This window comes from Anoplolepis gracilipes, chromosome 16 (genome assembly GCF_047496725.1).
Source record: "Anoplolepis gracilipes chromosome 16, ASM4749672v1, whole genome shotgun sequence".
NCBI classification, from domain to species: Eukaryota; Metazoa; Arthropoda; class Insecta; order Hymenoptera; family Formicidae; genus Anoplolepis; species Anoplolepis gracilipes.
The window spans coordinates 6,010,775-6,030,828 of NC_132985.1; the positions used below are offsets into that span (position 1 = coordinate 6,010,775).

Genomic DNA, 20,054 nt, shown 5'->3' on the forward strand with positions numbered 1-20,054 from the left:
AAATTGACTGTACAAACCAAATAATTACGTCAACCTCTGCACTGTTATTAAATCAACAGTCTTTATTAATTACATATTATATAGATTATTTATATATAATATTTGACAATTATCAGATGTATTAATAAATTTACAAACCAAATATAATTAAAGAATAAAAAAAGTCTAACAAGTATGTCCCGGTAAACCTGATAGTGTATCATAATCGCTGTCTGCAAGCTTCGTACGTGATACGAGTCGACTTCCTCTCTCGAGTAAACGCAAGAGCAGTAATCTCGCTAAAGTAGCGGAAGTATCGAACACTTGGCAAAAGGAAAAACGGAATTGAGCCCGTTAAAGTGAATCGTGGTAAAGCGATTGGCGATAATGCGCTCTGAGTGAATACTGCTTCGAAGCGTTTTGCAATAGCGTGTATCTGGCTCGCTTTTCTTATGTCAAGATTGACTATTTTATTTCTTAAATGTGTAACTAACTTTTTTACATTTTACAACTTTCAAATATAGACATACATACATTGAAATTCGCGCGAAATCAATCTAAAATTATGTTTCTTATCGAGGATATATATATATATATATATGATTTATTCTATTTATTTAATTACTAATAAAGAGTAAAAAAATATTTTTGTATTTTAAAACTTTTTTTAAAATTAAAAATTTCGCGTAGGAAGCAATAAAAAAGAAACTTGCGTACTACTTAAAAGTTAACAGGATAAAGTTACTGCGAAGCAACTCGCTAGTAAACGCGTGATTATTTTTTCACAATCATCGATAATAATAATAATCATTGCGATAATAATTACAACAATTGATTATTATTATAAATATAACAGTTGATGATAATTATAATTATAGTAATTATAACAATTGATCGCTACTTATGATAAAAATTTAGCACATCTCTTTGATTGTTTCTTTAACATCTCACTCTCTCGTAATATTAATTATAACTTAATGTGGATTTATTATATGTATATAAAGACCTACTATTTATAGTATAATATTAGGTATATGTCACCACACGATGGGTACTCCATTATATAATTTTAAATACAATTTAATTATTAAAGGACTAATTAATTTGCGGTCTACACTTTTTGACAGTGTCTCGTGTTGCCGATCGAATCATACAACCGTGATGTTTGGATGATGATGAAAGAGTGAATGATGACATTCTGCTCATGTTATTGCTCCTGAATATAAAAACGATGGGTCAGGATCATGTAGTGAGCTCCAAGTATCTTTTATTCTCTATAGATCCATAACTATGAGAATAGCGACCGCTGTATGATGCCCTGCACCATGCTCCGGCTCTGTTCGAATAACTGTTGCACACGATCAGCGAATTCATGCCGTTCGGCCGATCGATCGGTACACCCTGACCCCGTCCGTTGTGTTGCAAATTGCCGCTGCTCCTCGATCGTACACTATCGATCAGAGGTGCTCTGAGATTCTCAACCGTACCAACATCGGTGTACGGTTTGGGTGCGCGAGAGCAGCTGCTTAGGAACACAGCGGCTATCACGCCCTAAAAAATGACGTAAGTTTTTGGATTAGAGGTCGCAATATTTGAAATATTTCAAATAGAAGAGAAATATTTTCAATTCAAGATTTATGTAAAAATTGCATAGTTGAAGAGTTGACAGCTCATGTGTCAATAAGAATAAATGATGTCTGTATCACTTTGAATATAATTTTATAAAATTAAATAATAGGTATAAAATAGAATTTTATAAAAATAAATAATTTAACTGTAATTTATTCAATTTCACGAATCTATTACCGAAAAGAAAATTTAACGAAAAGAGTTAATTTTGCAGTTACAATTTTACTACTGTTAATACGTTCAATAAATTGTAAGATGCTTTTTCTGGAAAATTTAGATTTTTAAATTTAAAATCGAAATTATTTAATTATGAAAAATAATTTTAAAAAATTTTGACAGATGTCTCGCGTGTCTCAAATAATATAAATTAAGTCATACGTACTACTAGCATATGAAGTAAAACGATAAACATGGAACCATTTCTGAAACCAATGCTGTCCAAAAGAATTCCAGCAACACTTGGTCCGATGAAAGCTCCAAGAGCGAAAGTACTTGTCCACAATCCACTGATGAGACCATAAGTTTCAAGACTATTTGGAAATCCGTACGACCTTGGGGTATCGATAAATAATTAAAAATTGTATAATTTATTTATCTAACAATATATAGAGCTCTTAGGCTATCCGTTGTATGGACAGCAGTAATAATTGCATATTTTGTAATTTATATAAATAATTAAAATATAATCAAATATCCAGAGCTATTCCTTATGCGACTTACACAGATGTTCGCAAGGCATCCGTGAAGCTCGCAACCAGTTGAGCAGCCATGCCTAAGCCGTGGATCACGAGACCGCTGATGGGCATCCAGATTACGGTAGGCCATGGAATAAACGGTGCCGGCCCAACCAAAGAGAAACCGATCATTACGAGAACGCAACCGGCAATGGTTGCCACCTGAAAAAGCATCATACCTTTTTTGGCCGTTAAATATTTAATGTGTAATATAAATATTTAATAACTAAACTTAACGCAATGCGTTGAAGCGACCGGTGACTCTTCTTTGCATTCGCCAAAACAATTTGTAATTATTTATAGGAGCAATTTAATTAAAAACCAAAATTCTGTAATTAATGTAATCATTGTGACCTGTCCTTCATATTTCTTATGAATTACCTTTGGATGCCAATATTTGTCGCAAAGCCAACCCCAGGCTGGCGCGGTTATTGCGTACGTGCCGCCATTAATGACGAACATTAATCCTAACACAACGGGACTCAGCTTGAATTGCCTCAGATGCGGTTCCAAGGTAGCTTGCAAAAATCCGATACTCATGCTTGTCACGATGATTGACATAGAGGCAATCATCACGCCGGGAATTCTCACGACCTTGGTCACTCCTGAAAATCATAACGAATTACAATGAATAATAATTATTATATATGAGAGGAAGAGAGAGAGAGAGAAAGAGAGAGAGAGAGAGAGCAATTTAAGATTTGTATACGATTTAAATATAATTTAAATATTGTTTATATAATACCTCCGGCATTGCTGTGATCTTGATCAACATTATCGTGTATAGGTAAGATAAATGCAGTGCTAACAGCTGCCACGAATAACGCTGAGCCAAGAACCGCGAATGGAGTGGTATATCCACCAACCTAAAATATGTCAATCGCATATTAATAATATCTAATATTAATGTTAGTACACTTAACACATTAATATGTTTTTAAAATGGTGTTATTTCATGAATATAAGCAAAATATAAATATTGCATTTAAAATGGAAGAATATTACTATTATTTGAGAATAGCAATTACCTGATAAAGTGCACCTCCCACGGTGGGACCGACCATAAGGCCCAAGCCGAAGAAAGTTTCCAAACTGGCGAATGTCGTGGCCACATTGTCGGGAAACTCTTTGGCAATAATGGCGAAGCTAGCTGTTAGAAATGCAGCGTTTCCCATTGCCTCCACAATTCTGATCAGAAAAGAGAGTACTATGAAAGGATAATGACCGTTGACTTTATCCAGCAAACCGAAGAATATGGCACAGGTTCCCGTAGTCAAGATACCGCCGTTGAACAAAAACTTCGGGCCGATTCGATTAAGCTACGAGAAACAATAAATGTTAATTAAATTCGTTAATTAAAAATTATTGTCACAGAAGCGTGAAATCTTAACTGTTAATTTTACAACTTTATGTGCAATAATTATTGAGCCTGGCAGCACTTCGTCTTTGATTTCTAATCATGTAAACTCACACTCTATTTGAATTTCATGCACTTGCAATATTTAATATTGCATATTCTTCGATAACACTACCTATAAATGTATGTATTTGTAAAAATATATTTTCAAATTATAAAAAATATATTTTCCTCTTTTCTTTGATTATTTTCATTATTTTTTTTAGTTACATTCGTTTACTTAATATTTTATCTATTATCTAATAGATATTTCAAATATGTATTATCTAATAATTATATAATATAATATATACATATGTATACATATAATATTCGTCCAACTATAATCTCAACGATGTTTTTCGTTAGTATTTTTTCAACGTTACATAAATCAATTTATCTTATCTATTTATCTTATTAGCTTAAGTATCTAATCTGAGAAAATATTTATTTGATAATTAATATATATATTAAATTAATTAATTAATATATATATTAAAAATATCTATTTGATAATACATAAAATTTTATCTATTGAGACAAGATGATAAGATAAATAAATAAAATAAATTGATTTATGTAACGCTGAAAAAATAGTAACAAAAAACATCATTGAGATTATAGTTGGACGAATATTGTATGTATATATTATATTATATAATATAATTATATCTATACATATTAATTAATAATACGTTTATATAATTACTAATATATATATATATATTAATTCAAATCTTATATGTGAATTTGCATGATTAGAAATTAAAGACGAAGTGTTGCCAGGCTCATTAATTATTGTATATAAAGTTGTAAAATTAATACTTATATATATATATATTAATAAAGTAATGACAACGATTCGACTTTTAACGTGATATTTTGAAAATGTCATAATTAAAAAACTGCATTATATTTAGAATCACAATACTGACAGTAATTATGTCAACACTCACGTGTTGTCCGTAAAACGGACTGACAATGAAGACCACCAATTCGAAAATCCCGAAGACCAAACCATATTCCGAAGGTGATGCGCCTTTCTTTTCAGCCTGTGAAAAAGAAATATTCACGCTAATGAGCACATTTACATATACATATATGTTACATACGTGTTAATTTGCTGACGAAATATTGGCAACTCGAAGATACATCGAGCTACGCAGTAGCTCTGTCCATTATCTCTGTCGTATTGCAATTAATATTCGTCGAGATAATATCCCGATAAACTTTGTAGCTTTGCTCCAAGACTACAAACCGAATTATCAAACGTTTGTCCCCCCGATAGATAAAAATGCCCTTGGACACGTTTTTTGTCCCTGAATACATGTAAAGTAGCATAAAAGTTACATGATGATCATATGATATATATATGTATTTCTATGAAAATCGAAAATTGATTTAGAGATAAATGGAAACACTCTGGTCCCGAAAGATAAGCGGAACACAGAGAAAAACTGTTATCATAATATACATTATGAAGATATAAATACACTTATATTATGTACACCGTTATTTTGTGTCCAATATATTTTTATTTATTCCTATAATTAAAAAATATGTAAAATATTTTCTTATTAATATTTAATAAAATTTTCCTTTTTTGTTTTAAATAAACATTTTATTTCAAACTGTATATAGTCTTCTTTTATATATCTAAAATAATAAAATTTAAATAATTTATTAAATCAAATAATTATTAAATAATAATTTATTAGGTTATTAAAGTTTAAATAATTTAAATAAAATTTAGTTTGTACTAAAATAATTAATATAACAATAATTTACAATAACATAAATTAATACTTTACAGTACAGAAAATGATTAATACTTTTAGTACAGAAAAATTTATTTAATTAAAGTATATTTGATCTATTCTGAATACAAATGTACTCATTGCAGAGAAATTTGATTAAATTAATCGCAATATTCGCTGATATCTTGTCACAAACTGTTTAATTTATATAAACCTTTTTTATTCATATATTAATTACTGTTAATATCTGCAGATTATCAGTAATGCTATAATTTGGAATATTTTCCAAATTATATCAATATGATTTTGTAAAGAAACAAGTTATATGTTTTAGCGATAAATATTGTCGATTAAAATTAAATAAAAATCTTCATTGTACATGCAATATATTTTTGATCAATTTTAGATATTATTACTATTTCTTTTATTCTACAAGTTTTATTATTGATTTGTTAATATTTATTAATTTTTATTAATTATTTTTATTATTTTTTCTGTTAAGTTTGTTCTACAAACATTAATATAAAAATATATTATCAACGTATTTATATATGTCATGATTTATGAAAATAAAATGTGTTGATTTGATATGTAACATATGATCGTGCATAAACTTCAGTAAAATATCGCAAGTTTCCGTTTTAATCTTATAATAATATTGCTTGTTCGTGCAGTATAATAATTAAGACAAAAAGTTGAAAGAGAAAAGTAATGTAAGAAGAATTTTCTCACGAAAACTATGGATAATATTGTTTTGCAATAAAAAGATATTAGATAGGTGTATTTATTAAAAAGTTTTGTTTCTAATTCTCTATTTAAAAATACGTAACAAGATAAATGCATAATGTACTTTTTAACTATAGAGTAGTAAATAGATTCTTACATGCAATGTAACGCAACCTAATAAGAGTAAGATGTCTCGTAAAAGCTTTTTTTTATGCAGAAAAATCTCACAGATATATTTATTTCTTTGATAATTTGATATATTTTTGTACATCTTTTTTGCGAGCAGAAAAATTCCAAAAAGAAAAATAATTAATTTATATGTCAGACTTATCGGAGAGATTTCTACAACGAACATTAACCTTTGCACTCTTGAAAGAAAGATTCCAACTCAGATAATTCAATTTCCCAAGACAGTTCAATGATTATGAAAAATATGTATTTTTATTAAAAATAATATTTTAATCTATTTTTCCACACAAGAGAAATTTTTAATCAATAGATTAATAATTTTATATTACAATAATCGTTAAACATAACATGATTTAAACATGTATAAAAAACATAATTTAACAAATGATGAAAAAAATAATAAAGATGAAAGTAGTGCATTAGAAATTGAAAATAATAAATGCGCTAAAAGTGATGAAAGCTTCAATTTCTTTTGCGGTTAAATGTGTTTTGAATTGAAGATAAATCCCAAAGCATTATTATTCACATGGTATAAAATGATAGAACGTATCGCATTTCTGTTCTACTAACGCAGAACAACTGATTATATTGGAAACAGTTATTAATAACCGGGCACGCGTGAACGGCTCGTAATAAACACATTAAAACTGGCAATAGCCAGATAGAATTCCGTCAAAATACATTGCTTGGAATTAGAAATGCTGGTGTAATCTGACAAATGTCTACAAGACTAACTGATTAATCTCAGACAGCGCATCAATGACGATTTACAAAAAGGAACGAGCAGCGCGGATCTTTTCCTTATCTCGTCGTGATATGAGGGGAGAAAGACTATAAATGTTTACTTGATTCATAACTAATAACATTAGACCGTTAAGATAACCTTACCATTTTACAAGAAATATTTTCGCGTAAATGACGTTTATTTAGTCATTTATGATATTTGTACATGAAGCAAATATGTCAAAATATGTAATTTACGATTAAACATGTTATTGTGAGAAAGAAAATTATTAATGACATGTAAAATTTAAGTGCTAGTTTGAAAAGCTATATATTAAGACTGTAAAAATGAACAGAATCTGTATGTAAAATCTAGTCTAATTTAATGTAATATGCAAAATAAAATATGAGAAATTTAAATGCAAGATTGTCTCTTTTTTTGTTTAAAAAGTACGAAAAATTCTATGTAAATACAATTTAAGTTCTAAATCAATTTCTAAACATTTGTATTAATAAATAATAGATAAAATAGATAGATAAATAGTAGATAAAATAATTTTATCTTAAAAATTTTTTTATGTTTTAATTTGTTAAATTTCTGACTAGTTTAAAGTCATTTCAATATAATATTATTTTCATCTTGATAAATGCATTATATTAGATGCAAGAGATATATTGGAACCTGTGTTAATATCAGTTTCGATATGCAATGAAAAAATAAATATGCTAACAAAATGTGCGATAAAAATATATATATATAGCTTTGTTATAAAAAATATTTAATAGAAACTAAATTTAATAACAAGTGTAACCATGACTTTGTGAGAGGAAAAATATTATGCTTATTATATTTGTCTTCTTGACTTCGAAACTTCTTTGTCTCTGAAACTTGATGAATTTGTAAAATGTGTTCTGCACAAAATCTTCTTTATTTTGCAAGGGAAATATTTAAATGTTCTGTTTCTCTGATGACTTATTTTATATATATCAAAACAATAATGGGACTAGAGTTTGTAAATATTTGGTTCACCACGTGTTTGAAATTCACATCATGTTATGAATAAGAATTTCAATCTGCTAAAATCTCCACTTTATTTCTAATAATTTGTAGACAGATTTTTTTTCCAAATTATATCTCCAGATTTACGTGTAATATATCGATGATACCATGGAGTCGAGGATTATCGTGTTATGTCTATAAAGATGGGAAGTGCGTAAACATTACTATCATCTGAAATTCCACAAAGGCACCTTGAAGAGAGGAAATTTTTGTTTGCTTTACCGTCTTTTTAGAAATGTAAAAAAATTTAACATATAATAGCAAGATTATTCATCAGTCTCCTGTCTCTTTCATCCATAAATACATAATTATCCGGGAAAATTTCTCTCGTACGAAGAATCTCTGACAATTATCGGCCCTTACCTCTTGAGGATAGAACGGTGCTTGTAGTGAAACGCAGATGGCATTCGCGAAATCGGCGATGCTGATGACGATTAGAGTGAGCCATTGCCTCTTGGTGAACTGGACCATTCTGCTGATTCGCGCTGCCGATCCCACCCCTGTATCTCGCACACCTCTATATCTTATATATAGATGTAACACACTTGTCAGCCGAAACCTCAGAAATCAAAGAAAATCGGCCACGAGGAATCGTGACTTATTTACAACATGAGGAACGATCACCAATCGACTGGCTTACGGTGAATAATACACATTTAGTACACGAGTATACACACACAATATGTCCCGTTTCGTCTCGTTCATGACGTGCGCGCGTGCGTGGCCGAGCGTCGTTGCCGCACTTTTAAGGACTTTGAAAGAACCGAGAGAAGAGAGGGTCGGAGGTCGTATGATACGATCCTACCACGGTTCTAATTCATTATCAGCCGTGTCAACGCGCTGACATGTCTACGCGCGTGTTACAGACTGATGTGAGAGTTTACAAGTGCCCGGCAAGTCGGAGCCGATTTAACCCCGTTCGCACCACCTCGCCTATCTTTATTTTTCATCATCTGTCCGCCCTGTTCTCTCCTTCAATGATATAAATTTGAAAATTCTATTATATTGTGTATTTTAGAATTATATTTCTGAAAAGCGTTCATTGTCAAAGAAAAATTTTTAGGATATTATTACGTAACAATTCAGTATTAAGAAAAAAAATGTTAATTACAAATTAAATATTTAACACAAAAAAAAAAAAAAAAAAATGTATAGTTTCTCGAGTTGTGTCATTTTCACAAACTTATAAGATAAAATAAACTATCTTAGATTTCAAAAGCTTAAATTTAGCAAAAATTGTTCTTGTATGTAAAATAAATAAATTAATGATATCAATTTAAATGATGCAATAAACTTTCTTCTATTTTTGCATTTCTAAATATCTGAGATATAAATAATTAATTAATAAAAATAATTAAAAATCTAGAAAATTTTTTAAAAATCTAGGAAAAAGTAAAAGATTTCTGAGAAATTTTGTATTAGCAACTGTATAAATTTATTCCACATTATTAGCTAAAGGTTGGTTTAATGATATAATAAAATAATTTTTTTTCTTAGTAAAAATAACGAATAAAAATCATAAGTATCATGATTAAGATTCTTTATTTCGAGGTAGATATATTTACATATCTTCTTGTGAAAAGTAATTTTTAATTATGAGAATTCCTTTTATAAAACATACTGATAGAAATCGTAATGATATCATGCATATAAACCGTAAATAAATCTATAATCCACACACGACATACAAATTAAATGTTTAACATAACTAAGTCCGTAAATTACATATTATATATCATTTTATTAATTAGCAAAATAGAAAGAGAGAGAAAGAGAGAGAGAGAGAGAGAGAGAGAGAGAGAGAGAGAGAGAGAGAGAGAAAGAGGAATATAATTAAACTTAATTTTAACACCATAAAACGACATTTGAAAGTTAATTTTACGCTCGAATTCTTTCGAATCTCTTTAAACATGAGATATTTCATCACTATTTTGTAGATTCGAAATACGAGATCTATCATAAAAATAATGATACTGATTTAAAAAGAAAAAATGTTAATACTGAATATTAAAATGGCAATCTCTGGTTTGTACTTTCAAATCTTGTCAATCTAAAGAGATTAAAGTTGCATAAATTTTTCTATGTGTGTGAATTTAGTACGCTACTGAAAATGGAAAACTATTACGTATCGTGCATCCAAACTTTCATGGGCAATTTGCCGAAAGCGGCGTTCAAAAATTCTTTAAAATGTTTGGCAATACTAGCGCTAGCCGCCGGTCTCATCTCTTCGATTATCTCTTTGGCATTTTGATTTAGAAATTGATTCATTGCCTGGCCGATCACGTTGTTGCCGTTCAAATGATCCGTTATGCGAAATCTGACCCGACCGAGGCTGAAGTCAATCAGCAATCGAACGATGTTCAAATAACGAACGCCATCTCTCACCTCCTCGACACCCTGTATGCGAGCGATTGCCTCTACGTCACCTAAAATATAACGAAACAAGGAAGAGAAGAAGGCTAACATATATTATTTATTCATTATAATATAACAAAGAGATACACTGCATAATACTTTTGTTTTAAACAATCATAAAAAAATTATAAAAGTTATAAAATTACAAAATTATTGTGTTTCTTGTTTTCATGAGAACACTTACCGAATAATGCCCAAAAATTTCCGTTACTTTGTATGGGGAAAAGGAGTACGTTCCCATTGATATCGTAGTTTCCATGAACCTCAATTTTAGGCAATGATAGATGAAGATCGATCCTATACAATGATATATTCACTCGTACTTTGTTGAGGCTATAATTTCCAGGTCCAATCGCAGTGATGTTCGTAAAGAACGCTCTAATACGTACTGGGCCTTGACCATTTTCTATCTTTAATTCGGGAATTACTAGTGGTTCGATTGAAGGCAAATCTAGTTCCGGAATACCTGTTAAAGAATTTATGTTAAAGAAAGTATATCCGATTCTTTCTCTCAAAAAATGAGCCTCGTCAAAAATCACGAAAGTATACAAATTAATGCCACTGAAAATAAAATTTGTTTTACTCAAATAAATACATTTTGTTAATTTTGATTTTTTTCTACTTAAATAAATATATACTTTATTTTCAAAAATGTTTTGTTATATTAAATAAATTATTATTTACGTATAATACATAGTATAATTTTTAAAACATATTTTTTTATTTTAATACAAAAAATTCTTTTTAAATAAAAAAATATTTTTTTATTTCTTTAGTACATTTAGTTTTATCATGAATTGTTTTTTTAGTACATTTTTTTAATGGAAAAGATAATGAGATAATTCAAGTAACATTAAAAAAATGTACTAAAAAAACAATTCATGATAAAACTAAATGTGCTAAAGAAATAAAAAAATATTTTTTTATTTCTTTAGCACATTTAGTTTTATCATGAATTGTTTTTTTAGTACATTTTTTTAATGGAAAAGATAATGAGATAATTCAATTAACAAAACATCATCCGTTTATTCATAATTAATTCAAGATTCAATGTAATATATACGTATACACAAAATATTTGATACAAAAATATGTCGTTATATATAAATATGACATTTATTTCGTGTTAAATATTTCTTACCGATTGTTGTATGTATAGCGCATTTTGTTTACATTACATCTTGTTGTCATTCACACGGTTAAGACTCGAGTGATCCGTGAGACACGTTATCCATTGTATTATTTCTCGAAAGGTGATCGCGATAATAGAATACGTCAAACATAGTTATTCTTGATTAGTATAAATTACTATGTACGATTACAATTATTGCAGTTATATATAATGGAGATTATCAACCCGCTTGATTAATTAATTTTCGGACTTGCGTATCAAAGTTCATGGCTATTTATACATATGTATATCGAAGCAGATACTTTGCGGGCTTTATTAACTTGAAACAGGAATCGAGTTAATAAAGAAATAAAAAATAGCAGTTATGAATTATTATTTCCGATATTTAAAATAATCATTATTTCGTTAAAAAGAATTTGGATTTTTGAATACATTTCCCATCGAGTTTTCAATTTTTTCTTGATTTAAATATAATATCGATTAAATCGATTCTTTTGCACATTGTACCGGTGTTCTGTCAAAACATTTTATAATTTATTCGATGAAAATTTGTTAAACCCGAATGGTAATAAATTAACGACATATTTTTGTAAATTATATTTTGTAGATATTTTAAATCTTATATTTATTAAGATTTTAATTTAAACATTTAAATATAATAATTTATTCTCAATTATTTTAAAATTAATTATCATATAGATCGAATATTTTGCGATAATGTCATATATAATTGCGTATTTATAATCTTATGTATTCATTACTTATAATGCGAGGTAGATAATAAAAATATTTTAAAAAGCATTGTCGTGACAGTGTAAATCTGGCTGCTCACAATTTCCGAGCATATATTTTTACGCAATTATTTTGTGTTTTCACATTATTTTACCATCGTAATATAATAAAATACGTGATTCATATCGAGAGTGTCGTATAAAGTGCCGCGCGATATCGATTTTTATTAATGCGTGTACGATCGTAATTAATGATGTTTTTGAAAATAAGTGCTTTAAAGAAGGAAAAGAGAAGAAAAAAAGAAAAGGCTTAAAGAAGTATCAGATAATGATGGAGTAACCGTAAGATAAGTAAGTAAGGCATATTTATCTTTATAAAATAAATACATATAAAAAAAATTTAATTATAAAATATTTTTTCTTTAGTATTAATTATTTTAAAATTAATTACATTTTTAAGATTGACATTTTTAATTGATAGTAAAGTATATATAGTAAAAAAAATATAAATATAAATATTCACATGTATCTCATACAAATTAGGTATCATAAATAAATTATAATTATAAATATGTAATTTGTATCAATAAATTACAATTATCAATATAATTTAAATAATTTAATTTAAACATTTTTAAATATAATATAATTTATTCTTAATTATTTCAAAATTAATTATCGTAAAAAATTGAATATTTTGAGATAATGTCATATAATTGGATATTTTTCTATAGAGTTCCAAGTTCATTCATTATATAAAAACGTTATTACAAAGTCTAAATTAGTCATACAAATTTTCGCAATGTTTCGCAGTGATCCCGATGAAAGTTTACAGTACACTCTTACAACATGAAAACACGTTTTACGTAACAATTGGTACTAACAGTTTGCTACCTACAAATTAATTGATTTGCCCACTGCATTAACCGGCGTGTTACATAAATTCGAAAAAAAAGTAAAATTTAAACCAATGAAATAAATATATGTCGAACAAATAAAATTTATACGATATCATGGATTACATATATTAATTTCTCATTATGTGACTCTATTTTTTATATCAGATTATGTGAATATTTTGCAGTAAGTAATATATATAAAATCTAATCTTTTAATTGCAGGATAAATTATGCACGTTATGATTATTATAACTTAGGATAATATATATATATATATATATAATATTTAATTTTATTACAATATTTATACTGTATTATTATTACATTTCTATTAACGTATTGGGAATTTGGCAATTTAATGAATTACTACGTGCGGTTTACTCACCTTTCACCAAGTATGGTTGGATATGGTTGAGCGTACCAAGAAAACATGAGTCAATCTTCGGATCTTTTCTGCTGCACGGTAATATGTACTCGGCTGTAAAAAAAAAAAGGAAAACTTGATTGTACGCGATCAGACATCGCGCAATACACATTACGTAATTAATAATAGGTACAGTATAATAATAACAATAATAATATATAATGCGATATTTTGAACAATGTACTCTAACGTGAAATTTTACGTGCACTGAGCGTATTTAATAGTCTCTATTAATCTTTCTTAAGTATATTTTTTTTTAACACCCAATGTGTAATCTAATTTTCGGATTTAAGTATACGTGGAAACTTTCGTACATGATGAAAAGATTTATCGCAATTGCTAATTCGTATATATTTCACACTGCGGTAACGAAGCTTCATATTTTAAGATACGCAATATTCTAGAAAACTCTGTATAATGTGTCACAAAATTTTGAAGTAAAACTAACAGTAAATAAAGTATATTATAATAAATAAACAACTTTTGAATTAAAACAATAAAATATTGTAAAATTGCACAGTTTATAGTAATCATTTTTTCTTCAACATTATATGAAAATATTAATTATTTAAAATTTAAATGAAAATTTAAAACTGAGAGTGAGAATACTAATTAATATCAATTCAATAAGCCTTGAAAAGCTAAATTACACATAAAATTTCTTTATTGTATAGTTTCTTTTTATTTTAATCCTTCAACATTTAATCTGATTTAATCTGTTTAATTTTCTTTTCGTATTTAATTGCATTTATTTCGTGGCATTAATTTCGTCATGCTATGCAATTATATATCATTTGGATTGATTACTATTTATAAATTTAAATATTGTACATACATTAATATATGTATATACATATATATGTAAATTATTATTAAATATTCCATTATCATTTTGTAATTATTTTATATGGATAAAGTTCATGATTAATACGCTACTCATTGCAATTACAGATCATTATCTTGTGAGATCATTCGCCGTCAGATCGATCGATTAAATCAATGTCACTTTTTTTGATCTCACTTTATCTTTATATTGTCGAGATTGTTTAAAGATCAACTTGATTTAACAGAAATTACAATTAACATAATAAAATTATACTGAACACAGAATTATGCATACGTCCTTTTTTAACGAATTATTCTGCAACATCTTCCTGTTTCCTTTCATATCTTTTATGCAATCACTCTCACTTTCAATGACCTCGCAAGGCTAACAGTCAATTGATGCTATTTTACTCGGTTCAAATTTAAGAAGCGTCAATCAGAGAAAGTCGTATTATATACTTGTATACTTCCGAGATTGTAAATTGACTCGGAGTAATTCTCTATTTTAAAAGAAAAAATTTTCTATTAAATAAGGATTTCGATTATTTAATTTTTTAGTACAAAAAAATTAAAAGTTTATGATGATATCGTATTTTTCATGTGTGTGAATTGATTATTTTATTACAGATATATTTGTGTCATAATAGTATATAATTTTTTAAGTACTAGCAAATTCTATATAAAATGAATCAGTAACAGATACTGATTGATATTGCATCATTTTACAATTTTTATTTTTTGAAGAATGCATAAATGATTTAAATTAATAAAGAATTTGGCACTTGATAATTAATAATTATAAAAAAATTGTTCTAAGAAATATATATATATATATTTGTTACGTTTTTCTTCTAGTAATGTACTGAAATTAATAAAGTTTTATTTTTTCTTTCACCGATAAATATTATTTTTAAAATTATGAATTAATGAATTAATTTACATATATATATATATATATATATATATATATATATACATACATTTATATATAAATTCTAATAGTATTAATTTATATTTTTAATAAAAGGGGCTGAGATATAGAAAAAAATTTATTTGTCTAAAATGTTTCTAAGCATGGCGACTCTTGACCTTAGCTGACGTAATTAAAATCTGTGTCAAACAACAGAAACGCGTTGGTATCTTCGTATTGAAATTATGTCTTGTGTAGGAATCTGGTTCACCTGGCACATGGCTATTACGTCGCCACTTTCACTCGTGACACGCGCTCGATCGCGACTGCAAAAATGAACGTACGTATAACGAGAGACAAAGAAAGAAGTACAATATAAGCCTTGGTATTGATAAATTGTAAATTTTACAGAAATGTAATTTTACAGAAAAAAACTATACCTTTTTATCTCTTGGATTATTATTTTTTTAAAGTGCTAATTAATAATATATAATTTTTATTTTTAAATTAATATTTCATTAAATATACACACTTTATTTTAATTATACATTTCAATAAAAGAATATTATCAAACGTATTTTTATTTTTAAACGTACTTTAATTAGTTTTTTATTTATTTAGCTTATAAATTTAGAGTCTATATACTTGATGAAAATTCTGACGATTTATCTCTTGTTGAAAAATAATTAATATAAAAATATTAGGTATATTATTCCTTGCACCATAGACCGAAGTTCAACAAGCGCGCAAATAACTTTGTATTCGGGGGAAAAAAAAGGAAATGTGTGATTTATGAGATTTCACGTTCGGAGTCTGCGTTTCGCGGACCAGCGTTTATCCTTCTCGAAAAAATGTCGTCGCTTAGGTAATACGCAAAGTATACAGAGTAGAGAATTGGCCGGTGCTTTGCGTACATGTCGTTGTAATACTGGCTTTAACCCGGTACTTTCTCCGGACGATTGCCGCCGATTCCTCGACACCAAGAATTACGCAATCTTCTGACATAACCTTCGCCACGCCGACGAGAAACGTTACGCCATAATTCCGAGACATTATATCGATGAGGACCAACGTGCACGCCGTTTCTTTGCGTCATGCTTGTACACGCAAATTATTTTGCTAGTCTGGGCTATGCTATTATTTCTGGAGGAATGCTGAACGAAAAGCGCGCGCCGCGTGATGTGGCAAGTGCAAATTTCTGCATGCAACACAGAATAATCACATTAACGGGAAAAAATATTACGGTGCGGTGTTATTGATTCAATGACACACATTTGTAAATGATATTCGGTATAAATTTACTGATTTTTGTGACGAAAATTTTAAAATTGACTCTTATTCGTAGGCACATTGCTAGTAATGAATTTATCTGTACTTTTAATTTTCGATATTTTTAAACGAGTTTTTATATTCTCATTATATTTTATTATTATAATATAACTCATTCTCTTTATACAAAAAATTAAAATTAAAAATTTGTAATATTGTATCTTTTTTAATTGTTTGCAGTAATTAATTTAAAATTGCTGTAGAAAAATGTAACAATATAAATAACAATAAAGATATATATATATATATATATATATATATATATATATCTTTATTATTATATATAAAACAAAATGTGTGTAAAAATTACAGTGATACAACTCGCTTGCAAGAAACTAATTTGCATAGTAAGTATATGAAAGTTGTTGCTTGAATAGTAATTTATTGTGTTCAAGCTTTCAAACAAAACAAAATTAAAATATTTATAATTTATAATTTTACAAGTGTATATAATAAATTTATTAATTTATTAATTTTATTTATAAAATTTTTAATTAAAAACAATTTATTTCTAATTTTTATTGCAGAAGCAAAATAATATATTATTGTAGAATAATAATACATTCTAATACGCGAGTAAAATTTGATTGAGGATGATTTGAGGAAATTAAATGTAGATTGCTATGGATACTTTTAATTGAACTGTCAAAAGCTCGCGAAAGAGTTTCGATAATTAACAATCACGATCGCGGAAAGTGCAGGTGCAATCAAGGCAATGAGCTTCCGTCACGTAATCATACGATGCATCCATTGTTTGTATACCTTTAGACTGTGACGAAAGAGAAAGGTAGATACGCTCGAGATGTTCAGCAAAAAAATGCAAATGAAAACGTATGAAAAGTGAGATTACACTCGCGTGTAATCATTTCCTATTATCTTTTGTACACGTAATCAATGTGCAAAATGCTTATATGCGCTATTCTTTAAAATGAATGATAAATAACAACGAAAGAAAAAAAAATAGATTTTTTTTCTACTAACTAAAACAAACGCTATCTAAATATATAGCGTAATTTAAAGATAAATATATCATCAAATTATTAGCAAAGATTATCAAACAGAATAATAACACACTTTTTCCGGAAATGCATAAAAGAATGTTAGCTTTCTCGTGATGTTTTCATTATTATAGTATCTCTAACATTTATTAAATAATTACGTAACATTTTAAAAACCACAACTATTTAAAAATAAAAAAAAATATTAATTAAAATACAAATTTAAATTAATCATCAATATTTGCGTATAAATAACAGTAAAAAATGCAAATATTTTTTTACATTAATTAAAAGAACAAGACAGATAGAACAAATTGTCTCATAATAATTGATGAACATTCTTTAATGCTTCAATAATGTTAGATATTTTTAAAAATTATTATTACACAGTCGTGGTTTAATAAAAGATAAAATATAGCCGTAATTATGATATAATTTGCAATCAAATAACTGATAAATGACTAATGAATATCAATGGTAACATCGCAATACCTATGACTAACAAACTCGCATGCTGCATAGCAATCAATGTCATATTCAATGTCTCAGTTTCTAACAACTGTGTGAAGGACGAGACGCGGCTTTCAGTTTATACAGACGAAATAAAAAAAAAAAATCAATTTGACACAGATCTTACGAGTGGGGAAATCCGGCTCATTGAGTACCGTAACGTTGGTTTCCACAATCGTTCCGTTTTGATCCTGTCCGCAGGACACTAGCAAGAAGTTCGAGAAGAGTCCCAGAAGCAGGACGGAAGCCACCCTCGCGAAGCTCATTCTGGCTGTACTCTCTTCTCGTGAAGCACGACACTCTTCACTTTCTCGTTCTGTAAAAATAACGTCTGTAAAAATGCAAACACATCTTTAGCGATCAGTTGCCGTTGTGATTAATTACCCCTCACGCAAGGGACAAGAGGCACTCTCCCTACGTATGTGCGTATGTATCGTACTTTTAGCTCGAGGACCGGCGACCCTTTTGGCACGAAAATCGCAGAGAAAACATAATCGCGGTATCGATACGATAAGTAAAAGAAGAAAAAGAATTTAGGGGTTCCGTCGATGACTAAACGACTATACTTTATGATAAACTAAGGACGGGACCCCCTTCATATCCTGTCTTATATGTGTGGGGGATTCCCCTACTCTGAGAAAGCGCCACTACTGCTCACCTGACTTTAAGAAGCCATCGTTGTGGCCACCTCTTTCCACATTTACCAGGACAACGTGCTCAGCAATCGATCTTCTATCATCGACTGCATACAAAATTTGCATACGATTGCGACGATTGCTAAAGTGTGATGGAATATTGTCGTAAAAAAAAAATACATAATATGTACCTTCGTTTATAATGAGAGTGCTAAAAAATGCATAATGCGCATCTTTAATTATAACTAAAAAAAGAAATATGAAAATATTGCTGTGAAGCTTTTAGTTTTGCCTTATAACTATATTTCTATTTGCATAATTGCAGTTTATCACTATAGATGTTAGATTATTAGAAAAATGTTGTATCAATTTTTTTTATAGATTTCTTGCAATATTTTTTTTATGTATACTTTTTCTTTAGTATAACACATAATTTCAAATTAATGTAAATGCAAAACAGTATTAGATAATTGAATAACAGTATTAAATATTAAAGCCATTATTAAAACCAGTGTTAAATAATACAATATTTAAAATAAAATAAATTTTATTTTTAACAAGTCGAAAATTTTGTAGTAAATAATATACATCAAATGCAATTAAATAAAAAGAAAAAAACACATTTCTATTTCAACATCTTATATTGGTCAGTCGTGTATTGCACTGAATGTTACTGAAAAATAGTAACATTATTGACAGTGATACGGAAATATCAATAATGGCAAATAAAACGTTATAGTCATAAATCATAACTATATGTAATTATAAATATGTGTTATATTGAGAAAAAAATTAAATTGGTCAGCTAAAATGTAATTTATGTGCAATTGACGTCATAATTATTTAATATGTATTATCCTTCAGAAAGAAAGAAAAGTAGATTTCTTGATTTATAAGAAGATTGATTCAATCATAACTGGATGAAAAATCGAAGTAAAATAATATCGCGTTTTTACAGTTATTATATCTATATAAAACTCTAGATTTTTTTTATAGAATGTAGCAATGGTGTAGCAATTATTTTAAATTAATGTCTGCATTTATATAACATGT

The 20,054-nt window shown here is 28.1% G+C and overlaps 2 protein-coding genes across 4 annotated transcripts; both read right to left on the reverse strand.

The window, feature by feature from the left end:
- Nucleotides 1-28: 28 nt before the first annotated feature.
- LOC140674500 (MFS-type transporter SLC18B1) lies at nt 29-9,091 on the reverse strand. The gene is made up of 8 exons (XM_072908077.1): nt 8,557-9,091; nt 4,695-4,790; nt 3,371-3,661; nt 3,088-3,208; nt 2,724-2,947; nt 2,329-2,504; nt 1,991-2,159; nt 29-1,530 (listed from the first exon to the last, which is right to left on the reverse strand). The coding sequence occupies exons 1-8, from the start codon at nt 8,662-8,664 to the stop codon at nt 1,222-1,224; spliced, it is 1,494 nt and encodes a 497-aa protein (XP_072764178.1). The 5' UTR covers nt 8,665-9,091; the 3' UTR covers nt 29-1,221.
- Nucleotides 9,092-9,893: 802 nt separating this feature from the next.
- On the reverse strand, nt 9,894-18,957 carry LOC140674845 (protein takeout). Of its 3 annotated transcripts, none has more exons than XM_072908706.1 (5): nt 18,806-18,957; nt 18,494-18,682; nt 13,756-13,848; nt 10,793-11,074; nt 9,894-10,619 (listed from the first exon to the last, which is right to left on the reverse strand). In XM_072908706.1, the coding sequence occupies exons 2-5, from the start codon at nt 18,630-18,632 to the stop codon at nt 10,315-10,317; spliced, it is 819 nt and encodes a 272-aa protein (XP_072764807.1). In that variant the 5' UTR covers nt 18,633-18,682; nt 18,806-18,957; the 3' UTR covers nt 9,894-10,314. The 3 variants fall into 3 exon arrangements, with proteins under 3 accessions (XP_072764807.1, XP_072764808.1, XP_072764806.1); XM_072908707.1 differs by having other exon boundaries at nt 18,494-18,697; nt 18,806-18,951; XM_072908705.1 differs by having other exon boundaries at nt 9,895-10,619; nt 18,751-18,953.
- Between the last annotated feature and the right edge of the window lie 1,097 nt (nt 18,958-20,054).

Excerpts from the sequence above, each read along its gene's own strand:
- LOC140674500 (XM_072908077.1), bottom strand. The coding sequence starts at position 8,664 with ATGGTCCAGTTCACCAAGAGGCAATGGCTCACTCTAATCGTCATCAGC. Across the intron at positions 4,791-8,556 it reads CACCGTTCTATCCTCAAGAG|GCTGAAAAGAAAGGCGCATC; the intron begins GTAAGGGCCGAT and ends TCTTTTTCACAG. Across the intron at positions 3,209-3,370 it reads TGGGAGGTGCACTTTATCAG|GTTGGTGGATATACCACTCC; the intron begins GTAATTGCTATT and ends GACATATTTTAG.
- LOC140674845 (XM_072908706.1), bottom strand. The coding sequence starts at position 18,632 with ATGAGCTTCGCGAGGGTGGCTTCCGTCCTGCTTCTGGGACTCTTCTCG. Across the intron at positions 13,849-18,493 it reads TGAGCCGGATTTCCCCACTC|CCGAGTACATATTACCGTGC; the intron begins GTAAGATCTGTG and ends TTTTTTTTACAG. Across the intron at positions 11,075-13,755 it reads CCAACCATACTTGGTGAAAG|GTATTCCGGAACTAGATTTG; the intron begins GTGAGTAAACCG and ends ATTCTTTAACAG.